The sequence below is a fragment of the Primulina eburnea genome, chromosome 1, assembly GCF_022965805.1.
Source record: "Primulina eburnea isolate SZY01 chromosome 1, ASM2296580v1, whole genome shotgun sequence".
Classification (NCBI taxonomy): Eukaryota; Viridiplantae; Streptophyta; class Magnoliopsida; order Lamiales; family Gesneriaceae; genus Primulina; species Primulina eburnea.
In genome coordinates this window covers 10,293,019-10,315,557 of record NC_133101.1, presented here as the reverse complement: position 1 = coordinate 10,315,557, position 22,539 = coordinate 10,293,019, and the positions used below count along the sequence as shown (strand labels likewise).

At 33.6% G+C, this 22,539-nt stretch overlaps 1 protein-coding gene across 1 annotated transcript; it reads right to left on the bottom strand.

The window, feature by feature from the left end:
* Nucleotides 1-14,553: 14,553 nt before the first annotated feature.
* Nucleotides 14,554-15,391, bottom strand: LOC140827328 (auxin-induced protein 15A-like). Its single transcript, XM_073189982.1, has one exon. It carries the CDS (start codon nucleotides 14,950-14,952, stop codon nucleotides 14,668-14,670), a length of 285 nt encoding a protein of 94 aa, XP_073046083.1. The 5' UTR covers nucleotides 14,953-15,391; the 3' UTR covers nucleotides 14,554-14,667.
* Between the last annotated feature and the right edge of the window lie 7,148 nt (nucleotides 15,392-22,539).

Below are 22,539 nucleotides of genomic sequence, written 5' to 3'. Positions count from 1 at the left end.
ATAAACATCTGAAAGAGTCTCATATTGTTTGCACAGCCATGAAACCGCAAGGAATCACAGAGGAACAAATTTCACTGCGAGCTTTTCCATTCTCTTTAGCCGACAAGGCTAAAGATTGGCTCTATTACTTGCCCTCTGGGACGATCACGACTTGGGATAATATGAAACAACAATTTTTGGAGAAGTTTTTCCCAGCTTCGCGAGCAGCAAACATCAGGACATTTGTGGGATTAGACAGTTACAAGGAGATACATTATATGAATATTGGGAGAGATTCAAGCAGTTGTGTGCCAGCTGTCCACAACACCAGATTCCAGAACAACTACCGGTTCAACATTTTTATGAGGGACTCTCGCTCTTTGATAGGAACATGATTGATGCTGCAAGTGGAGGTGCATTGGTGAACAAAACGCCTCAAGAGGCACGAGCTCTAATCTCCAACATGGCTGCCAATGCACAACAGTTTGGTACTAGGCAAGACAACCCTCCACGACAAGTCAATGAGGTAAGTGTTACTCCTATCGATCAAAGTTAGATTCTTTGACATCTCTTTTGGAAAGGTTGGTCGCAGGACAGGTGCAGCAGATAAAAGCTTGTGGTGTATGTGCTATGGTAGGACATCCTACAGATACGTGTTCGTCACAACAAGAAGAACCCACACAACAAGTCAATGCGATTGGTGGATTTCCTGGGCAACCCCAACATCGATATGACCCATATTCTAATAGCTACAATCCAGGATGGAGGGATCATCCAAATTTCAGCTATAAGAATCAAGGAGGCCAACAGGGATATCCACAGCAGAATTGGAACAAACAACATGCACCAGAACAAGCACCCAACTCAGGTATGTCTCTAGACGAAATTGTAAAGGCCTTAGCTGAAAACACTCAAAAATTTCAACAAGAAACGAGGGCTAGCATTCAGAATTTGAGCACTCAAGTGGGACAGTTGGCGACCTCAATTCACAAGTTGGAAGCACAAAATTTAGGTAATAAACCTTCTCAGACAGTGGTGAATCCAAGAGAGAATGTGAGTGCAATCACTTTGAGAAATTGTAAAGAATTGGATGTTCAAGAAGTTGGGGTACAAGCATCAATCAAGCAAAAGGAAGAGAATGAGATAAAAGTTGAGGATAAAATAATCAATCAAGATGATGCTCCGAAAGGTAAGTTTTCTCCTTTATTTGAGTATAAACCTATTCCCCCATTCCCTCTTGCATTGAACAGGAAATATGAAAGTACTAAGGAGTTGAATGACACTCTTTGTAGAGGTGAGGTGAATATTCCTTCATTAGATGCTATTAAACCAGTACCTCGTTGTGCTAAAAATTTAAAAGAGTTGTGTACTATAAAAAAAAGACATAAGTTGAAGGAGTGTAAAAAATAAAAGGTAGGAGAACATGTTTCTGCTGTTATTCAAAAAACTATTCCTATCAAATGTAGTGATCCAGGTATGTTTTCTATCCCTTGTACTATTGGCGATATTAGATTTGAAAAGGCTATGTTGGATTTAGGTGCTTCTATCAATGTCATGCCTTATTCTGTTTATAATTATTTGGAACTTGGATCTCTGACTGAAACTGACATTGTGATCCAGTTGGCTGATAGGTCCACTGTATATCCTAGAGGAGTAATTGAAGATGTTCTTGTGAAAGTTGAAAATTTGGTTTTTCCTGCTGACTTTTATGTGCTTTACATGGAAAATGATGATTTAAACAGTCAAATTTTGCTAGGAAGACCATTTTTGAAAACTTCAAAGTCTGTCATAGATGTTAATAGTGGTACCCTTACTATGGAATTTGATGGTGAGATTGTTAAGTTTAATATTTATGATACCATCAAATATCTTGTTAGTGAAAGCATTATTAATACTCTTGATATCGCTAATCACTTGTCACAAGAAAATTCAAAATTTGTGGATAAGAATGATTTAGATGAGATTATTGAAAGACATGTTGAAAATTCTAATACTAGATTTTTTCTCTCTGATTCACAGATATCTAAAATTGAGCGAAGACTCCTTCTAGATCGACCCAAGCATGTACTTATGAAAAAAGGAAGAAATATTCAAGGGATAGAGATTTCAAAGAAATTCAAAGAAAACATGAACATGCTGAAATTTGCTATGAAAATATTCAAGCTAGATAAAGTGGAAAAAGTGACCATCTATGAACCACCATGAGCAACAAGAAAGAATGAATGTCGAGCATAACGACTTAAAAAAATTGCGCTTTGGGAGGCAACCCAAATTTTAGTTCTTTTTTTTTTTATTCTAGTAGAGGATTTCGCACAAGGCGTGGCCACGCCTTGTTGAACCACCTCTACTGAAAATCTAAAAAAAAATAAATATTCCAGTAGAGGTCTTCTCACAAGGCGTGGCCACGCCTTGTTGAAACACCTCTGCTGAAAATAAAAAAATAAAAAATTTTGTTTACAGCAGAGGTCTTCGCACAAGGCGTGGCCACGCCTTGTTGAAACACCTCTGCTGAAAAATTTCTTTAAAAAAAAAAAACCACAAAAAAAAAATTCTTAACCTATTTTTTTTTCCTCTCTCTCTCACAGCAGCCTCCATCGCCTCTCTCCAAATCCCCTCTCCCATCTCGTGCCACCTTCTCCAGCGTCGTCGCGACCCACCAGCCGCTCGCCGTTTGTCTGCTCTAACTTCCATAACCGAGCCACGCTCCCACGTCCCCTCCGCAGCAATAGATGATGTTTCTTTACGATGCTCAACACTTTTCAGGGGAGTTCTATAACTTCATACTATTTTATCGTTTTAGTTGAGCATCTATTTTTTTGTCATTGAGGACAATGTCAAGTTTTGGTGTGGGAGTTTGACTTGACTGTGGCATTTTTGAATTTTTTATTTTCTTTGTTTTTTTTTAGTATTTTGATTTATTTTTTCTGCATTTTTGAAAAAAAAAAATATTTTAAAAAAAATTTGTGACGTTGTTAGTTCCAAGCACCTAGTTCATTTGTTATCTCTTTCTTCCGAATCCTGATTGTCTCCGATGCGAATAAAAAAAAATGATGTTTTCTTTGCGTGCAAATTGTTTTTGCATTCTCACTTTTGCATTATGAATAAGTTCCTCTTGATGATAGTTAGAGAGGAAAAGTGTGTGGGATTTAACACAATTGCTATATTTTTTTTCTTGGTGAGTTTTGAGCCTATGAGCAATCATGATATCTTGCTCCATTTTCTTTGATTGTGTGTTGTCATTGCATTTTTAATTTTTCTAGAACTTGCATTGTTATACATGTCTTTGTCAACACTTCGTGGTGGATTAGGTGCATAGACAAAATGATAAGGGCATTAGGTTTAAACCATTTTCTTTCGCATCATCTGAGCCGTTCTTTGAGCCTACCCTGATTCATAGACCCCTAGTGAACCAAGTTTGAGCCTCAACCTTTTTTTTTGAATAAAAATAACCACATTACAAGCCATGATAAATGCTTTTTGTTGGTTATCCCCCGTTTTGAACCTTCAATTGGAGAATCATATAAACTTTTCACAAATAGCATCACTCAATCCAAAATAGTGTGAATTGTTGGGATTCAGTCAATCCCGAATCCTTAAAGTCACCGTCTACAAAACACAAAAAAAAAAAAGCAAAAAAACAACAAAAAAAAAAGAAAGAGAAAGAAGAGAAGTAGACGAAGTGAGAATGAAAAAAAAAGAGAGCCGAAAAAAAAGAGAGCCGAAAAAAAGAGAAAAAAAATGCTCTTGATTGTTATAATGAGATATAAAAGTTTTTGGATATATTTTTATTTTTGTGAGAAAAGTTGCATATGGTTTCTCCAATTCCATAGCTCATTGTTTCCTTTTATCCTACCTTACCCCTAGTCACGTTACAACCCATTTGTATCCCTGTTTGTTTGTGTATTTTAATTCATTCATTTAGTGGAAAGATGTGATATATTTGCAAGCCTATGGTAAAAAATTTCAATGCATTTGACATGAGAGTTTGTTGATATATATCCTAGACACTAATGAGCGGAATGAGCGAATCTTGTGAGGAGTTGTTAAATCCCATGCATTTTAATTTCTACACATTCTGATTGCAGTGATTGTTCATGATTTTATTTTGTGGGATGCTCTGAAATTAAAATGTCTTGTTGCATGAAAAATGTTTTGGATAAGTAGCGGAAGCGGAAGGAGGACGAAAAATTGAGATAATGAGTTGATCTATTTTATGCTTGAGGACAAGCATCGTTTAGGTGTGGGAGATTTGATAGGCTCGTAATAGTTAATATTTTTATTTTCATATTTCCCGTTATTTTAACCTCCGATATGTTTAATTGACACATTTTTGTGTAATTTTATTGTAGGAGGAACTTTTACGGTCTTGGAGCAAATTTGAGTAAAAAAGGTGATGTTTATCACATTTGAAGTTTCCAAGATAGAGTTTGAAAGAGAATAGCCAAATCAGAAGAAGTCCTGGAATAAGACGTGGCCACGCCTTATGACGATACTTCAGCTGCCAAAAAAATTGCAAGAAGGGAAAATCTAAATAAAATATTATTTATTATTTTATGATTAGGGTTAATTAAGAGGTTAGTGGGCTTTTTAGTAAAAAAAAAATTTAGACCCAAATGAGTAACTATTCACGTAAGAAAGGAAGGAGGCGCAGCCTTAGAAGGGATTCTCCAACAATTCTCCAATGACAATCAACACAACTCACGTGTGAAGAGAAGCAAGGGCAGGACTTGAGATTTTTCTCCCAACAAAAATAATAGTTTCATTTTCTTTATGCTTTATTATTTACTTTTCATGAATATTGTAGATCAAATTATGTTAGGCAAATTTTCTTAGTCTAATTCAAGGGATAGTCTACTGTTTAATTTTATCACTGTGAGGTTTTGCACTTTAATATATTATTCTTGTTTGCCCAAATATTCGTTAATTTATGATTTAATTATATGAATGTTATACATCAATTAATCTGACAATTTAATTTGATGTATGATTTTCTAATGCTAACCATGAATTCAGTGATCCGTAATTGTCATGAATGATTGGTACGTGAGTAGCAATAGGTTAGATGTGTTGTGCTATCATAACAGGTGTAATCCAAATAAATCGACGGAACTAGATATTTCAATTACAGCTATCTCGATTGTTAGATTTTAGGATTAACTGTTTTCACGAAACTAAAATGCTATCTTTAATTAATATGGAACGCTATCGTGCCCAGTTGATTATTGGTAAGTTTTGACTGGATGCTGGGTTCGGCCAATTAATTTAGGAAAACATAAGAATTTTAGCGGCTATCCCTATTATTCTAAGGTTAATTGTTTGGAATAACATGAATAAATGATTGGTTAACCGATGAACAATGAGATAATTAAATAGTGGAATCCCCTTGAATCAGTATCTTTCTCGTATTAAATTCTTCACTTTATTCTCATTGATTAATTTTCAATTCTAGATTCAATATTTTTTCTTGCTTGGTAATTTTAGTTTAGATTATTTTATTTAGTAATTATCAAAACAAATCCCTCCTTTTTATTTTTATTATCAAAAGAAATAAATCTACTGTTCCCTGTGGATTCGACCCTACTCACCATTACACTCGGTTTTTATTTAAAAGAGTATGAATTAATTTGGTGGTCAACGACAGCACACCAGTCAGCGTTCTGTAGTCGCTAGAAAAATGGAATTCCAATTAGAAACGGATTTGAAATGATATTCTACCAAACGGTGTCACAATCGTACTCTGTGTTTGAGCTGTGTATAGTGGCTACTGTAATTCGAAGTTATGACCTTTTTGCAGTTAGATTCTGGATCTTTGGTTAAAATAGAAATTGGTATATCTATGTGTCATATTTGGAATGAGGCTTGAATCGTTAAATTACATTAAGAATTGTATAAGTTATGCAGGTTTTACTGAAACTGCTCATTTATAGAATTCTCTCCCCGAATTTCGTGAGTATGAGCGTGTTCTTGTTAATTCTGGGATTAGTCTACTGTGATTCTGAAAATGGATTTTTCTAGGCAACTTAGACAATTGAGTTTTATTTCATATCCAATTTGTGGATCTTGATTTGAAGTAGTATTGAATTAATTATGAATTTTGTACAAAAGCTGGTCTGTTTGGATAAATAATCCTAGTTTTGACGTATATATTTTCAGATTCGGTTGAAGTATTGACTTGGGTTGGCTCAAGATTATTTACTTTAAGTTGTTTGGTAGCGAATCGAGGTTTGTTTATCGGTATATCATATTTTTAGTTGGTTTTGGGTCGAATTCTTGTATGGAATAAAAATTTAGTTGAGATTATATTTTGTTGATATTATAGTAGATTTCGGGGGTTCAAGACTTCTTAACCACACATTTCGGTCTTTTTTTGGTAATATTTGAAAGGAATGTTATGAACGGTAACATACTAGATAAAAAATATCATTTTTATTTTAATTTTAAATTCTATGGCTCGATGAATTAATTGTGATTTGTTGATGATTGTTGTCTTAAGATGAGCTTATTATGATATCGAGTTGATGATATTGATTTGCATCATTGTATTGCATCTTGAGTCGCTTTTCGAGATTTGATATTTGAAAGTAGTTTCAAATATATATATATATATATATATATATATATATATATATATATATATATATATATATATATATATATATATATATTTGTTAGATTGTAGGTGATTCATTAAGCCAATTGGAAGTATCGATTGAATTTTTCAGAATTTATTTAGCATTGTCAAAAATTCCATCTTATGCATATATGGGTATTTCGATTTTTAGGAGTCAATAAAATTTTTTTTGGTTGTTCTCATGATTTATAATTTTTAGAGGTGGAGTTTGGAAATTTTAGTTTGATATTTGAAAGTAGTTTCAATTATTTGAGGATTTTTTTAACTATATTGTCAAAGTCCAAGAATTTTAGGAATTTGTGATTATTAATTTTTTAAGGGCAATTTGAAAAAAAATACATATGCACATAATTTACTTAAGATTCAGTACCTATCAGTTTTTTTTTCTAATTTAATACCTGACAAAAGACAAAGTTAGTTTTTAGTACATATTTCATGCATTTTTACCTTTTTACCCTTATAATTAATAAAAAAATTATATAAATACATATTTTTGTTTGTTATCTTCTATTTCCACTCATGACCGATGCATTTGGATGATATGTATATTTAATTTAAATATTTTTTTATTTAAAAAAAATAAATTCACAACTAAGAATTGAACTTTTTGAAATACTTAGTTTTAATTACGAAATACTTAATTTAAATTTTAAAATACTTAATTTAGTAAATTAAATACTCAGAATGTGTATTAAAATACTGGATATTTGAATATACAACGCAAGTTAACTAAATGCTCTCATTTCCATCCAAGATGCATTTGGATGACACGTCATTTCATTTAATTATTTTTTTACTGTTAAAAAACAAATTGCAACTAAGAATTGAAGTTTTTCAAGTACTTAGTTTTACTTGTGAAATATCTAATTTCAGTTTTAAAATACTTGATTTGGTAAATGAGATACTCAGAATGTATATTAAAATACTAGATATTCAAATATGCAACGTAAGTTCACCAAATGCTCGCATTTTCGTCCAATATGCATTTGGATGACATGTTCATTTCATTTAATTATTATTTTTATTTAAAAAACAAAAACAAATTCACAACTAAGCATTAAACATTTAGAAGTATTTACTTTTATTCGCGAAATACATATTTTCAATTTTAAAATACTTGATTTGATAATTGAGATACCCATAAAATTTAATAAAATACTGGATATTTTAGTATGCAATGTAAGTTCACAAATTGCTGGCATGTCCATTCAAGATGTATTTGGATGACATGTACATTTCATTTAAATATTTTTTTATTTAAAAAACAAATTTGTAACTAAGCATTGAACTTTTTCAAGTACTTAGTTTTACTTGCGAAATACTTAATTTCAATGTAAAAATACTTGATTTGGTAAATGAAATACTCAAAATGAGTATTAAAATACTGGATATTAAAATATGCAATGTAAGTTCACCAAATGCTCGCATTTTCATCCAATATGCATTTGGATGATATGTTCATTTCATTAATTATTTTTTTATTGTTAAAAAACAAATTTGTAACTAAGCATTGAACTTTTTCAAGTACTTAGTTTTACTTGCGAAATACCTAATTTCAATTTTAAAATACTTGATTTGGCAAATGAGATACTCAGAATAGGTATTAAAATACTGGATATTCGAATATGCAACGTAAGTTCACCAAGTGCTCGCATTTCCATCTAAGATGCATTTGATGACATGTTCATTTCATTTAATTATTTTCTTTATTTAAAAAAATCGCAACTAAGTATAGAACATTTTAAAGTACTTACTTTTATTTGCGAAATAAATATTTTCAATTTTAAAATACTTGATTTGGTAAATGAGATACTCAGAACGCGTATTAAAATACTGAATATTCGAATATACAATGCAAGTTTATCAAGTGCTTGCATTTCTATCCAAGCTTTATTTGGATGACATATTCATTTAATTTAATTGTTTTTTTATTGTAAAAAAACAAATTTGCAACTAAGCATTGAACTTTTTCAAGTACTTAGTTTTACTTGTGAAATACCTAATTTTAGTTTTAAAATACTTGATTTGGTAAATGAGATACTCATAATGAGTTTTAAAACACTAGATATTCGAATATGCAACGTAAGTTCACCAAGTGCTCGAATTTCCTTCTAAGATGCATTTGGATGACATGTTCAAGGACTTTTCAGCAGCTACAAAGCTTTGAAAGAGAAAAATAGGCTTGAAGCGAATATTTGAAGATTCCAGGCAATGTTCTTCGAGAGAATAGCCTCTGATAGGAACGAGTAGCATGATCCGTGGATTTACAATTTACATAGAAATATGAAGTCGGATACCCATCGATAGTCATAGTCTAGTAGGTCGAAATAAAACGACATGCAATTCACCCTTAATAAATAATTAAAGAGATTTAGTTACTTCATTGAGTTGAATTAGTTTGACATAGCTTGAGAGGGCATGTTCAATTGGATAGGAAATCTCTTCGAAAGAATAGATCATTGTCGAACGAATTAAGTAGATTAGCGAGGGGTAGGTGAACCGAGATTCTCAACAAATTCATTTCTCATTGAACTTTAATCAATCATTCTAGCTTATTTATTTCATCATTTAATCCTTGAACCATTTCATTGAGTTTTTATTTAATATTGTAGTAGTAAACAATCATCTGAAGTATCGCTGCTAAAAATTGAATAAATGAGAATAATAATTGAGAAATACAGTCTTTAAAGGAACGATAATCATACTCTTGTACACTATATTATTACTTGATATCGTACACTTGCGATTATTTCGAGCTTGAATATTATTAATTTTTACTAAGAATTTTACAATGAAAGATTTGCTCGATCACTAAGCATTGAACATTTTGAAGTACTTACATTTACTTGCGAAATACCTAATTTTAATTTTAAAATACTTGATTTGGTAAATGAGATACTAATAATTTGTGATATAATACTGGATATTTGAATATGCAACTTAAATTCAGTCATGGTTGGTTTTTCCAACTAAGATTTATTAAAATACTTATTCATGTCATTTAAAGAAATGAACACAGTTCATTACTAATCGTGGAGTAAGAGTAAGTTGTTTGTAGATCAAAATAAGCTTGTTTGTAGATCAAAATAAACACTTACTTTTAACAAAAATATAGTAGCATACTTGTCCCGGAGTAAAAGTAAGTTCTTTCTTTGTATACCGAAATAAATTGTTATTTTTATTTCATGAGGAGTGATGAACAATGTATTTGTTAAAATTTCAATTGCATTGAAATTTCATCATGATGAAAATTAGAAATATCCAGTATTTTATTTCCTATTCTGAGTATCTCATTTATGAAATCAAGTATTTTAAAACTGAAATTAGGTACTTATCAAGTAAACTAAGTACTTTAAAAGTTTCATGCTTAGTTGGGAATTTGATATTTTTTTTAACAAAATAGACATCACATGAGAATGATACGTCGTCCAAATGCATCTTTCGAGGAAAGACCAATAATTGGTGAATTTACGTTGCATATTCGAATATCCAGTATTTTAATACCCGTTATGAGTATCTCATTTATTAAATTAAGTATTTTAAAATTGAAATTAGGTATTTCGCAAATAAAAGTAAGTATTTGAAAAAATTCAATGCTTAGTTACGAATTTGTTTTTTGTTTTTTTACAAAATAGATATCACATGAGAAGGATATGTCGTCCAAATGCATCTTTTGAGGAAAGACCAACACTTGGTGAACTTACGTTGCATATTCGAATATCCATTATTTTAATACCCATTATGAGTATCTCATTTATCAAATCAAGTATTTTAAAATTGAAATTAGATATTTCGCAAGTAAAAGTAAGTATTTGAAAAAATTCAATGCTTAGTTACGAATTTGTTTTTTTTTTTCAATAAAAAAATAATTAAATGAAATGAACATGTCATCCAAATACATCTTGAATGGAAATGCGAGCATTTGGTGAACTAACATTGCATATTCGAATATTCAATATTTTATTATCCATTCTGAGTATTTCATTTACTAAATCAAGTATTTTAAAATATAAATTAGGTATTTCGTAAGTAAAAATAAGTACTTCAAAAAGTTCAATGCTTAGTTGTGGTTTTGTTTTTCTTTTAAAAATAAAAAACATTTAAATGAAATGTACATGTCATCCAAATGTATCTTGGATGAAAATGAGAGCATTTGGTGAACTTACATTGCCTACTAGAATATCTAGTATTTTATTAACTTTTATGAGTATCTCAATTACCAAATCAAGTATTTTAAAACTGAAATTAGATATTTCGCAAATAAAACTAAGTACTTGAAAAAGTTCAATGCGTAATTGCGAAATTGTTTTTTTAAAAATAAAAAAATAATTAAATGAAATGAACATGTCATCCAAATGGATCTTGGATGGAAATACGAGCATTTGATGAACTTGAATTGCATATTCGAATATCCAGTATTTTAATACCTATTCGGAGTATCTCATTTACCAAATCAAGTATTTTAAAACTGAAATTAGGTATTTCGCAAGTAAAACTAAGTACTTGAAAATCTTCAATGCTTAGTTGCGAATTTATGTTTTTAAAAATAAAAAAAAATAATTAAATGAAATGAACATGTAATCCAAATAGATCTTGGATGGAAGTACGAGCACTTGGTGAACTTGCGTTACATTTTCGAATATTCAGTTTTTTAATACCAATTCTGAGTATGTCATTTACTAAATCAAGTATTTTAAAATTGAAATTTTAGTATTTCCAAGTAAAACAAAGTATTTCAAAAAGTTCAATGCTTAGTTGTGATTTTTTTTAAATAAAAAAATATTTTAATTCAATGTATATGTCATCCAAATGTATTTGTGAATTATGAGTGGAAAGAGAAATACTAACAAAAATAAGAATTTAAATAGTTTTTTATTAGTTAAAAAGGGTAAAAAGGTAAAAATACTTGAAACAAGTAGTAAAAACTAAGTTGATTTTGTGTCAGGTACTAAAATACAAAAAAAAACTTGTAGGTACTGATTCTTAACTAAATCATTGGCAGTTGCATTTTTCTCCAATTTACCGATTTTTTAAACTCTAGATTTTGGCGACGTTGAAACTTAATGGTAAATTTAGTTTATAAGTCGCGAGTTTTAGAAGTTTTAAAGTCTAAAGGGTGATTTTGGAATTTTAGGCTAATTGTTGTATATTGGGGAAAATAGAATTTGATATGAAATGAATTAATTACCATATGTTTGGATAAACAGGAAGCATCTTAAACTTCATAAATTATTGTGGTAATTTAAAGGTTAAGGTATGGATTTATCATTTTATTACAACGCTATATAGACGTATAATTTAATTGACGTGAATTGACTTATTTTATGTGATTATGTGCTCTTTGTTTTATTGGAATGCATTTAAGATTATTCCTCATTTCATAACATAGAACATGATTTTAAATATAATGGAATAATCTATTGATTCATATACATGGTTGAGGACATATTCATATTGACCCATGACTGTTGTTTCTGAGATTTTTGTTTAGTCTTGGAGAGTTTTTTAGACATCAGAGCCGGGGGCGTGTTAGCGTCACACTTCTGATGACTAGCGGAAGGTCGAGTAGTTTTACAGATTGACACCTCTGACATAGATGTGTATGGCCGATGACGTATTTGACACGTCACACCCCTGGCACATGTGGCCACGATTGTTGTTATCGATTCATTAGATCCAATTTGATACCCTACATGCATTGCATTGATTATATTACATTTCATTTATATATGTTGTAATTCATTTGATCTTTGTACAGGGGTTTTACTTATGTCCCTCGGGGCTGCTGTGATTTGTTTTGTGATTCCATAGCAGGTTATACAGGTAGTTCTAATGCAGCTGGCAGAGCGTCTGCCAATGGAGCATAGTGAGTTGACATGTATTGAGTTTGGAGTCCCCATTTATTTATACTATGAATTGAGTCTTATGCTGAGGAGATGCTCGTGTATTTGTATGTTCGTGTAGTTTAGTGTTGGATTTTATTTAGTGTGATCATGTGAAAACCCAAATTTTAGGGCACATTATTATTTATAGACATGTATAAGAATTTATTTTCGCGTTATAATAAATTCAAAAATATTAAATAATACATGATATTTGAAATTTTCAAGCCAATAAATACATGAAATTCAAAATCCAGTGCAAATCAAGTATTAATCTCGAATTAAGGTTGAGATATCCATCTATTTGGTTTTATCAACAAGAAAGCTAGCAAATTTTCAGTACAGTCTAGATATATTATAAATCTGTACAAGAAAGCAATCTACATTTAATTATCCAGTCCAACATCAAATTTTAGAATTTTGTAATGTAATATGTATGGAAGAAGCATCTTAATATTTATGGAAGAATTATCTCAAAATTATGGAAGGATATCAGCTGGATTACGGTAAGATTTTCATCTCACCCCTATAAATACCACCCTATACCATTCAAAATTTCACACCATTCATACACTCAAAATTTTCGAAATTCTATCTAAAGTCTCACTAGAATTTTCGAAATTTTGCTCTCCAAATTCTGCTAGCAGTCATCAAAATTCTGTTCAAGTTCAAAAATTTATTTTTCTCACTTGAATGCCCAGAATCCGATCTCCACCAGTCAGAATATTCTTTCATATGTTTTGAATAACATATCCAAATTTCAGCCAAATACAACTCTTAGTTTTTTTTATAGCCTTCGCAAAAAAACTGCTCAGATTCTAGGCGAGAACAACATACCTATGGTTTTTGGTCCATGAGCATGTTAAAACGACATTCAAACCCGATCTCATTGTTCATAATTTATTTGACGTACTTGTGAACGGAATGTCCAAGTTTGAGCCCGATCCAACGATGAAATAAGTCACAAATAATTTTGAAAAGTGACTAATTTTTTGGTTGAAGTGCTGTTGCATTTTGGAAGTTCCGGTTGCATGATTCTTTTATGGTTTTCGAGTTCTTCACATTTTCTTCTAGATCTAAGGTAAGTTGACTTATTTTAAAATATGTTGTATATGAATTATTTTGTTTTTTAAAGTTTCGGTCGAGCACCGTTATACTGTTTCTACCATTTCTTAATATGATTATCGTATGTTATATGTTTCGACACTGTAAGGATTCAACTGGATATGAGTGAGAATCCCAATATGCATAATCTATTTATGGCCCTTACATGGTGAGATTGTAACCGTTACGGCCTCGTCCTCTTAGAGGAGTAAAAATTTGGGACTGATATCAGTAAACCATGAAAAGTAGATGAATCTCAGTTCCTTGGCGAAAATTATGTTTATGTTTATGACATGTCATGAGAATCATGTTATGCATGATATGATATTTGGTTTTTTGAAATTCATGTGTATTTGTTATGTATGTGCTCGAACGGCCCCCGCTTACTGAGTGACGACCATATCACTCACCCCTTACTCTACCATCCTAAGATAAGTGAGAGAAGAGAAAATCGAGAAAGATGAACAAGATTAGTTTTGGGGCTGATAATAAGATGAATTAAGAGGTTTATTTTTGTTTTCGCTTAGTTAGGTTTTAATTCAAGTTGTAAACGCTTCCGCATATTTATATTATTTTAAAAATCTACTTTGTAAAGACAATCTTATGATTGATTATGAGTAATAAACCGTTTTTGGTTTATATTGTACTTACGAGGCTTGTTGTTTTCAATTTGTGTGGTTGAAAAAACGCTGGTGTCGACTAACCCTAGTCTTGGGGCGTAACAGATCAAGTCTGGCCAGCCCTGAATGCGATTGGTATTTTGTTTGATTTAATATAATCTATTTTTGAGTACATATATGTTATGTTGTTGAAATTTTTGGGATGTCCTACTAACGGGGAGGTCATGTCGAAAATTCTGTAACAATGCGTTTTTTCTTTTTTGGTCTTCATAACCCATGCATTTTCTCTTTTTTGGTCTTCATAAATTTTTGGGATGTCCTACTTCCATTTACCTTTGTCTTCTCCCAGTGACAATGCATGGGTTATGAAGACCAAAAAGAGAAAATATCCTTACTGACTAACTAAAATTAAAAATATCTAGTCTTATAAAAGATTAAAAACCATGTATGATCATACTCTTCCCAAACAAGAGATTAGATCAATACATATATTTTCATTGCATGGAATGGTGAGTCCACCCATTGGATGACTAAACCCAAATTCTTCTTCGACTTGATTTAACAAATCTTGAAATGATGGGTCGTTCAAGTATGATATTGGGATGACAAATCGCTTCTTATATTCAGTCTCCCCGACATAAACGGCCAAATGTCCCTTGGGAACATCAGTTGATCCAGTGGAGTTGGATCTTTTTTCAGCTGATAAAGAGCGTCTAAGGATTTTGTGAATGGCCATTGCTATGATAAAGCAAGTAGAGGCAACAAGTTTCTTGGAATGGAGAAAGATTAGTTTTTTTGATGATCTGTTGATGTGTTTGGATATACGAAATGTGTTTGTATTATATATAGGTGGATTTCAATAAAGTAGTTCGAATCGAGCGGTGGAGAGACTAGTAGATCGGTTGTGGCTAGAAACATTTGAGAAACACAAGCACATGAAGCTAGACTAACATGATCTTGTCTTCCTCTAATCATCGCAAGTTATGTTGTAGACATGGTTCCCTACTAATTTCAGCAACAAACATCCAAAGGGTCCTCAAAGAAATCAGCTCAACTGGTCACCAATTAATCTTAGATTTATAGAAAAACTACATTTATTAATGATGTCGTCAGTCTGCTAGTCACTAAGCTAGGCTGGGTCATGTGAAAAGAGACAATGATATATTCTAAGATTTAAAGGCTGAACTAACCCATTATAAAGTCTTTAATATTCTCCCGTATGGATAATGTTTGATGAACTGTGTTGGAATAGTGATGCTTAATGAATGAAAATTAAGCAAATTAATCAATGTGTTTGATTGGAAAAATTCGAAAAGAAAAACGAAGCTTAATGAATGAATATTAAGTTCGGTGGTTCTGAATAAAAATCGAAAAAGTTCTTCATATGTTGAAAGAATTTCAAACGAGTAGTCGGAACATGTAAGGGACGGAAAACGAATTGATTTTGAAAAAAAAAAAAAAAATTGGGTGGTGAAGAGTAGCATGTGCACGCCTGCCGAGGCGCCTGCCGAGACAGTGGCAGGCGAGCGCCTGCGCCAGATCCGGCGCGCAGGCGCGCGCGCCTGCCGGCAGCGCTCGGCAGGAGCTGCCGAGACGACTCGGCAGGCGCTGCCGAGATGTCTCGGCAGGCGCTGCCGAGAGCGCTCGGCAGTGTGCGAGCAGGCGTGCGGCCCTGCGCGCACAGACGCGTCTCTTCAGATTTTTTTCGAGTTTTTCAGATTTTTTTTCATTTCTTTGGCATTGTTTGATGATTGTAATCAGTTACAATGGCCAAGGGACACTCCCTATGAATGAAAGATCATGTCTTTTGCATGAAAAACATAAAATGCATGATTATTTGAAAATCAAAAACACATTCAAACACATACAAGCATATGCATATTGTCTTCTTCCTTTCTTCAACAAGAGAGAGTTCATCCATTTCTTTGTGAAAGAACTTGAATATTTGAGTGCTCATTATTCAAGTGTTGTAGTTGTATCTTGGGAGAAGATTGCCACAAACTCTAGCACATTGTGAGGGCAAATTCTTCTTAAGGAGAAAGTGTTCAACACTTGCCTCTACAAAGTTATTTCCATTGTTTTCTTCTTGTTTCTCCCTCATATTTGAATACCCCAAACAACAATCTTAAGAAGAATTTGGTATTTTGATCATTTTCAAGAAGAACTTCAATGGCATCAACATCTACAACACCACATGCTACCATTGCACAAGGAGAGAAACCGGAGAAATTTTCTGGTGCGGATTTCAAGAGATGGCAACAAAAGATGCTTTTCTATCTCACAACCTTGAGTTTGTCAAGGTTCTTGAAGGAGGATCCTCCCACCGTTGCTGAAAACGAGATTCATTCGGAAGGGATGAGTTTAAGCGAATCTTTTCAAGTTGCTGCTATGATCGAGAAATTCCCTCCATTGTGGAAGGATTTCAAGAACTATTTGAAGAATAAAAGAAAGGATATGAGATTGGAGAATCTCATTGTGAGATTGAGGATAGAAGAGGATAGCAAGAGCACCGAAGCCAAGGCAAGTGGAATGGCAGCAAAGGTGAACTTTGTTGAAACAAGTTTCAAAGGGAAGAAGAGAAAGTTTGAAAAACAACCACAACAAGGCCAACAACCACCAAACAAGAAGAAGTTCAAAGGCACTTGCTATAACTGCGGAAAACCAAATCACATGGCGAAGGATTGTAGGAAACCAAAGAAGGGAAATCCTCAAGCCAATGTAGTTCAAGAAAGGTCGGTACCATTTGATTTTTCTGAACTTAATCTTTCTGCAGTTATTTTGGAACCAAATTTGGTGGAAAATCCCAACGAGTGGTGGGTTGATACGGGAGCAACTCGACACATATGCTCCGACAAAAGGATGTTCTCTACATACACTCCATCGACCGGGAGAAAACTATACATGGGGAACTCCGCTACATCTGAGGTGGTGGGCACCGGAAATGTGATACTGAAGATGACATCGGGTTTGCAAGTAACCCTTGTTGATGTACTTCATGTACCGGACATAAGAAAGAACCTCGTGTCGGGATCTTTGTTGGTCAAACACGGGTTTAGACTAGTATTTGAGTCTAACAAAGTTGTATTGACAAAGAATGGTCATTTTATTGGAAAAGGATATCTCGATGAGAACCTTTTCAAGTTGAATGTAATGGCTATAAGCCAAAATATTGTTGAAAGTAATAAAGACAAGAGTTCTATTTACTTGCTTGAGTGTTCTCATTTATGGCATGTTCGTTTAGGACACGTAAATTTTAATACCTTGCAACGTTTAATGAAACTTGAATTATTGCCTAAACACAACGTCGATCCAACACACAAATGCGAGATATGTTTTGAAGCAAAAATGACCAAAGCGCCCTACCACTCGATTGAAAGATGTACAACTCCTCTAGAATTAATACACACTGATCTTGGTGATTTAAAGTTTGTTCAAACTAGAGGAGGGAAAAGATACTATGTGACATTCATTGATGATAATACAAGGTACTGTTACGTATATCTTTTGAGGTCGAAAGATGAAGCTCTTGAAGCATTCAAATGTTATAAGACCGAAGTTGAGAATCAACTAGGCAAACAAATAAAGAGGGTTCGAAGCGATAGAGGGGGGGAATACGGAGCACCGTTTGATGAATTCTGCACATCTGTGGGTATAATTCATGAAACGACTGCACCTTATTCACCACAATCGAATGGCATTGCCGAAAGAAAGAATCGAACTCTAAAAGATATGATGAATGCTATGTTAATAAGTTCAGGACTACCCCAAAACTTGTAGGGGGAAGCAATACTATCGGCTAATTACATCTTGAACAAGATACCCCACAAGAAAAATGACAAGTCACCGTATGAATTGTGGAAAGGTCACAAACCTTCTTACAAGTACCTCAAAGTGTGGGGGTGTCTAGCTAAGGTAGAAATACCAAAGCCTAAACAAGAGCGAATTGGACCAAAGACGGTCGACTGCATATTCATCGGATATGCACATAACAGTAGTGCCTATAGGTTTATAGTGCACAAATCTGAAAATGCAGAAATGAATATGGGCATGACAATTGAGTCAAGAAATGCAGTATTTTTTGAAAATATATTTCCTTGTAAAGAGAGGAAAGAAAATGGTTCTAGCAAAAGAAAACTAGAGACGGAGAATGAAGGTCAAGTACCTACACATGATCCAACTCTATATGAAAATGCTATACCATTGGAAGACTCTTCAAAAGAGCAAGAGCCAAGAAGAAGCAAAAGGGCTAGAATCTCAAAGTCCTTTGGTCCAGACTTCCATACTTTTATGTTGGAGAATGAACCAAAGAACATACAAGATGCTCTTGCTAGCCCTGACGCTCCTTATTGGAAAGAAGCCATCAACTCTGAAATGGATTCCATTTTGCAAAACCATACTTGGGAACTAGTGGATCTTCCACCAGGTACCAAGCCATTGGGATGCAAATGGATATTGAAAAAGAAAATGAGAGTTGATGGAAGTATTGAAAAATACAAAGGCAGGCTTGTGGCCAAAGGCTATAGACAAAGAGAAGGTCATGATTTCTTCGACACGTATTCACCAGTTTCAAGAATAACATCCATTCGTGTACTCATTGCTATTGCAGCTTTGCATAACCTTGAGATACATCAAATGGATGTCAAAACGGCATTCTTAAATGGTGAACTTGAAGAAGAAATATACATGGATCAACCTGAAGGCTTTGTTGTTAAAGGACAAGAAAGAAAAGTCTGTCGTTTAATTAAGTCTCTATGTGGACTTAAACAAGCGCCCAAGCAATGGCACGAAAAATTTGACAAAGTGGTATTGTCAAATAGATTTAAGATTAATGAGTGTGACAAATGTGTTTACATTAAAGGCACTCGAGAATCTTATGTGATGGTATGTCTATATGTGGATGACATGCTAATAATGGGGAATAACCAAGAGTTGATTAAGGGTACAAAGAATATGTTGACAAAACATTTTGATATGAAAGATATGGGTATTGCTGATGTAATTCTAGGGATTAAAATCTTTAGAACTCCAGAAGCAATAGTCCTATCTCAATCTCATTATGTAGAAACAGTGTTAAAGAAGTTTAACGCTTATGACTCTACCCCAGTAAAAACGCCTTTAGACGTGAATGTCCATTTGGCGAAGAATCGTGGAGAACCAGTTTCCCAACTGGAATACTCCAAAGTTATTGGAAGCCTTATGTACATCACTAATTGTACTAGACCTGACATCGCTTGTGCGGTTAACAAGTTAAGTCGGTTTACAAGTAATCCTAGTGATGCACATTGGAAGGCGTTGACAAGGGTGCTTAGATATTTAAAGCACACCTCAGAATATGGACTACATTTCACAAGGTATCCTGCAGTACTTGAAGGATACTGTGATGCAAATTGGATTTCTGACACCAATGACTCCAAATCCACTAGTGGCTATGTATTTAGCATTGGTGGAGGAGCAGTCTCTTGGAGGTCATCGAAACAAACTTGCATTGCGAGGTCTACTATGGAATCGGAGTTCATAGCGCTAGATAAAGCTGCAGAAGAAGCTGAGTGGCTTCGCAACTTTCTAGAGGACATTCCATGTTGGACAAGTCCAGTGCCAGCAATCATGATACATTGCGACAGTCAGTCGGCAATTGCAATGGCACAAAACAGTATGTACAATGGCAAGTCTCGACACATTCGTCGAAGACATAATACTGTGCGACAATTGATCTCTAATGGAGTTATATCTGTTGATTATATTAAATCAAAGGATAACTTAGCGGATCCGCTTACAAAAGCATTAAATAGAGATCAAATGTACTGTCTGTCAAGAGGAATGGGTTTAAAACCTATCAAATAAAGTTTTCATAGTGGCAACCCAACCTTGTAGATTGGAGATCCCAAGATCTTGGTTCAATGGGACAACTAAATTATGAGAACTTGATGAATCACTCCTCATTCCTAAGACGATGAGTGAAGTTACCTACAAAGGTAGTGAGGTTAAGTATTGTACTTTTAATGATTCCGTAGCTTGCAAAAGCGGGGTAAGTAGGATACCCTTTTACAAGGAGATCACCTATGTACGTGTGAGGACGGGCCGCCTCGATGAAACACGTATGAAGCCAAGATGTGTTCCATGGCCAAAACAGACACAACCGATAAAACAAAGTAGAAATAAAAGAAAGGTTATCTTGTGGGTACAGTTGTCTGGTTTTACATGAACCGCCAAGAATTTCAAGACAACACATTCACTTCGTGGCCTAGTAAATCCGATTGTATTCCACTAGGGCAGGTTCAAAGCCAAAAGCTACCTCTCCTGATGTGATAATTTTTCGTATATACTCTCTCTTATGCATCACGAGCATTCATACATTAATTTCATTCATGTGGGGGATTGTTGGAATAGTGATGCTTAATGAATGAAAATTAAGCAAATTAATCAATGTGTTTGATTGGAAAAATTCGAAAAGAAAAACGAAGCTTAATGAATGAATATTAAGTTTGGTGGTTCTGAATAAAACTCGAAAAAGTTCTTCATATGTTGAAAGAATTTCAAACGAGTAGTCGGAACATGTAAGGGACGGAAAACGAATTGATTTTGAAAAAAAAAATAAAAAAAATTGGGTGGTGAACATTGCATGTGCGCGCCTGCCGAGACAGTGGCAGGTGCGCGCCTGCGCCAGATCCGGCGCGCGCCTGCCTAGCGCTGCCGAGAGCGCTCGGCAGCGTGCGAGCAGGCGTGCGGCCCTGCGCGCACAGACGCGTCTCTTCAGATTTTTTTCGAGTTTTTCTGATATTTTTTCATTTCTTTGGCATTGTTTGATGATTGTAATCAGTTACAATGGCCAAGGGACACTCCCTATGAATGAAAGATCATGTCTTTTGCATGAAAAACATAAAATGCATGATTATTTGAAAATCAAAAACACATTCAAACACATACGAACATATGCATATTGTCTTCTTCCTTTCTTCAACAAGAGAGAGTTCATCCATTTCTTTGTGAAAGAACTTGAATATTTGAGTGCTCATTATTCAAGTGTTGTAGTTGTATCTTGGGAGAAGATTGCCACAAACTCTAGCACATTGTGAGGGCAAATTCTTCTTAAGGAGAAAGTGTTCAACACTTGCCTCTACAAAGTTATTTCCATTGTTTTCTTCTTGTTTCTCCCTCATATTTGAATACCCAAACAACAAACTGTACATTATATATTACTGTTTTGGACATATGAAATCTTAAATAAAATTAAATGTGGATAAAAGGATTGCATCAGTACACAGTCATTAGCTAGAGAGACCTATTTTTAGCCTCAAATAGAACGAAGTTTGGTGTTCTCCTAAACTATTTTTTCTATGCTAAAAAGACTAAAATCTATTCATTAATATATCATGTTCTGCTCAAGCTAGAGGTGACATCAACAAATAAATCTTCACTGTAAGGAATGGTGAGGCCTCCCATTGGATGACAAAATCCGTATTCTTCTCCAGCTAGACGTAGCAAATCTTGAAATGAAAGATGATTCAAATATGATATGGGAATGACAAATCTTTGCTTATGTTCACTCTCCCCAACATAAACAACACAATATATCCTTTTGCCACATCAGATGATCCAGTCGAATTCGATCTTTTATCACTTGATAAAGATCGTTTTAGTATTTGTCGAATGACCATTTCTGTATTAAAATGTAAATTAAAGATAAACAAGAGCACAAGAAGAATCACATGAATTTGTCTGTCAATCATCAGATTATATAAAAAGCAATATAATTGAATCATCAGTCATTTCACAAACGTCTTCCCCACCACCTTAAGCCACAAAGTCTTACAGGACCCAACTGAAATAATTCAGGTTAGTCAAGTGATCCCACCAAAATTTAAACTTGTTGTCATGTGGGCAAAAGAATTCAGATGTCTTGGTTATTTAGAGGACCCCATAAATATATTATCAGACTGAGGACTGATTCTAATAATATAATTCACCTTAACCTCAGTGGGATTTCTGCTGTTTGTTATGACAAATGACGGGGCCTTGTGCTCTGTAACATATTTTGAGGTTTTAATTCATGAATATGAGTTGAAAACAAAAATCATGTGATGTGTCACATGCCACTGTTAAATTCTTGAAGGACCAATTCAGCATTTGGCGTTGAGCAAACGATAAATATATGTTCTCTCATCTATGTTTCATATTTTACATTCTTGAGTCCATGTATATGTTAGAGCTATGGTTTGTTTGGATCGATGAATTTGAAATCGTTATTCGAATTGTTTAATAAATGTCTCGAAAATTTTATGAACATCTGAAAAATTGGCTCCATATTATATATATATGCCAAAAA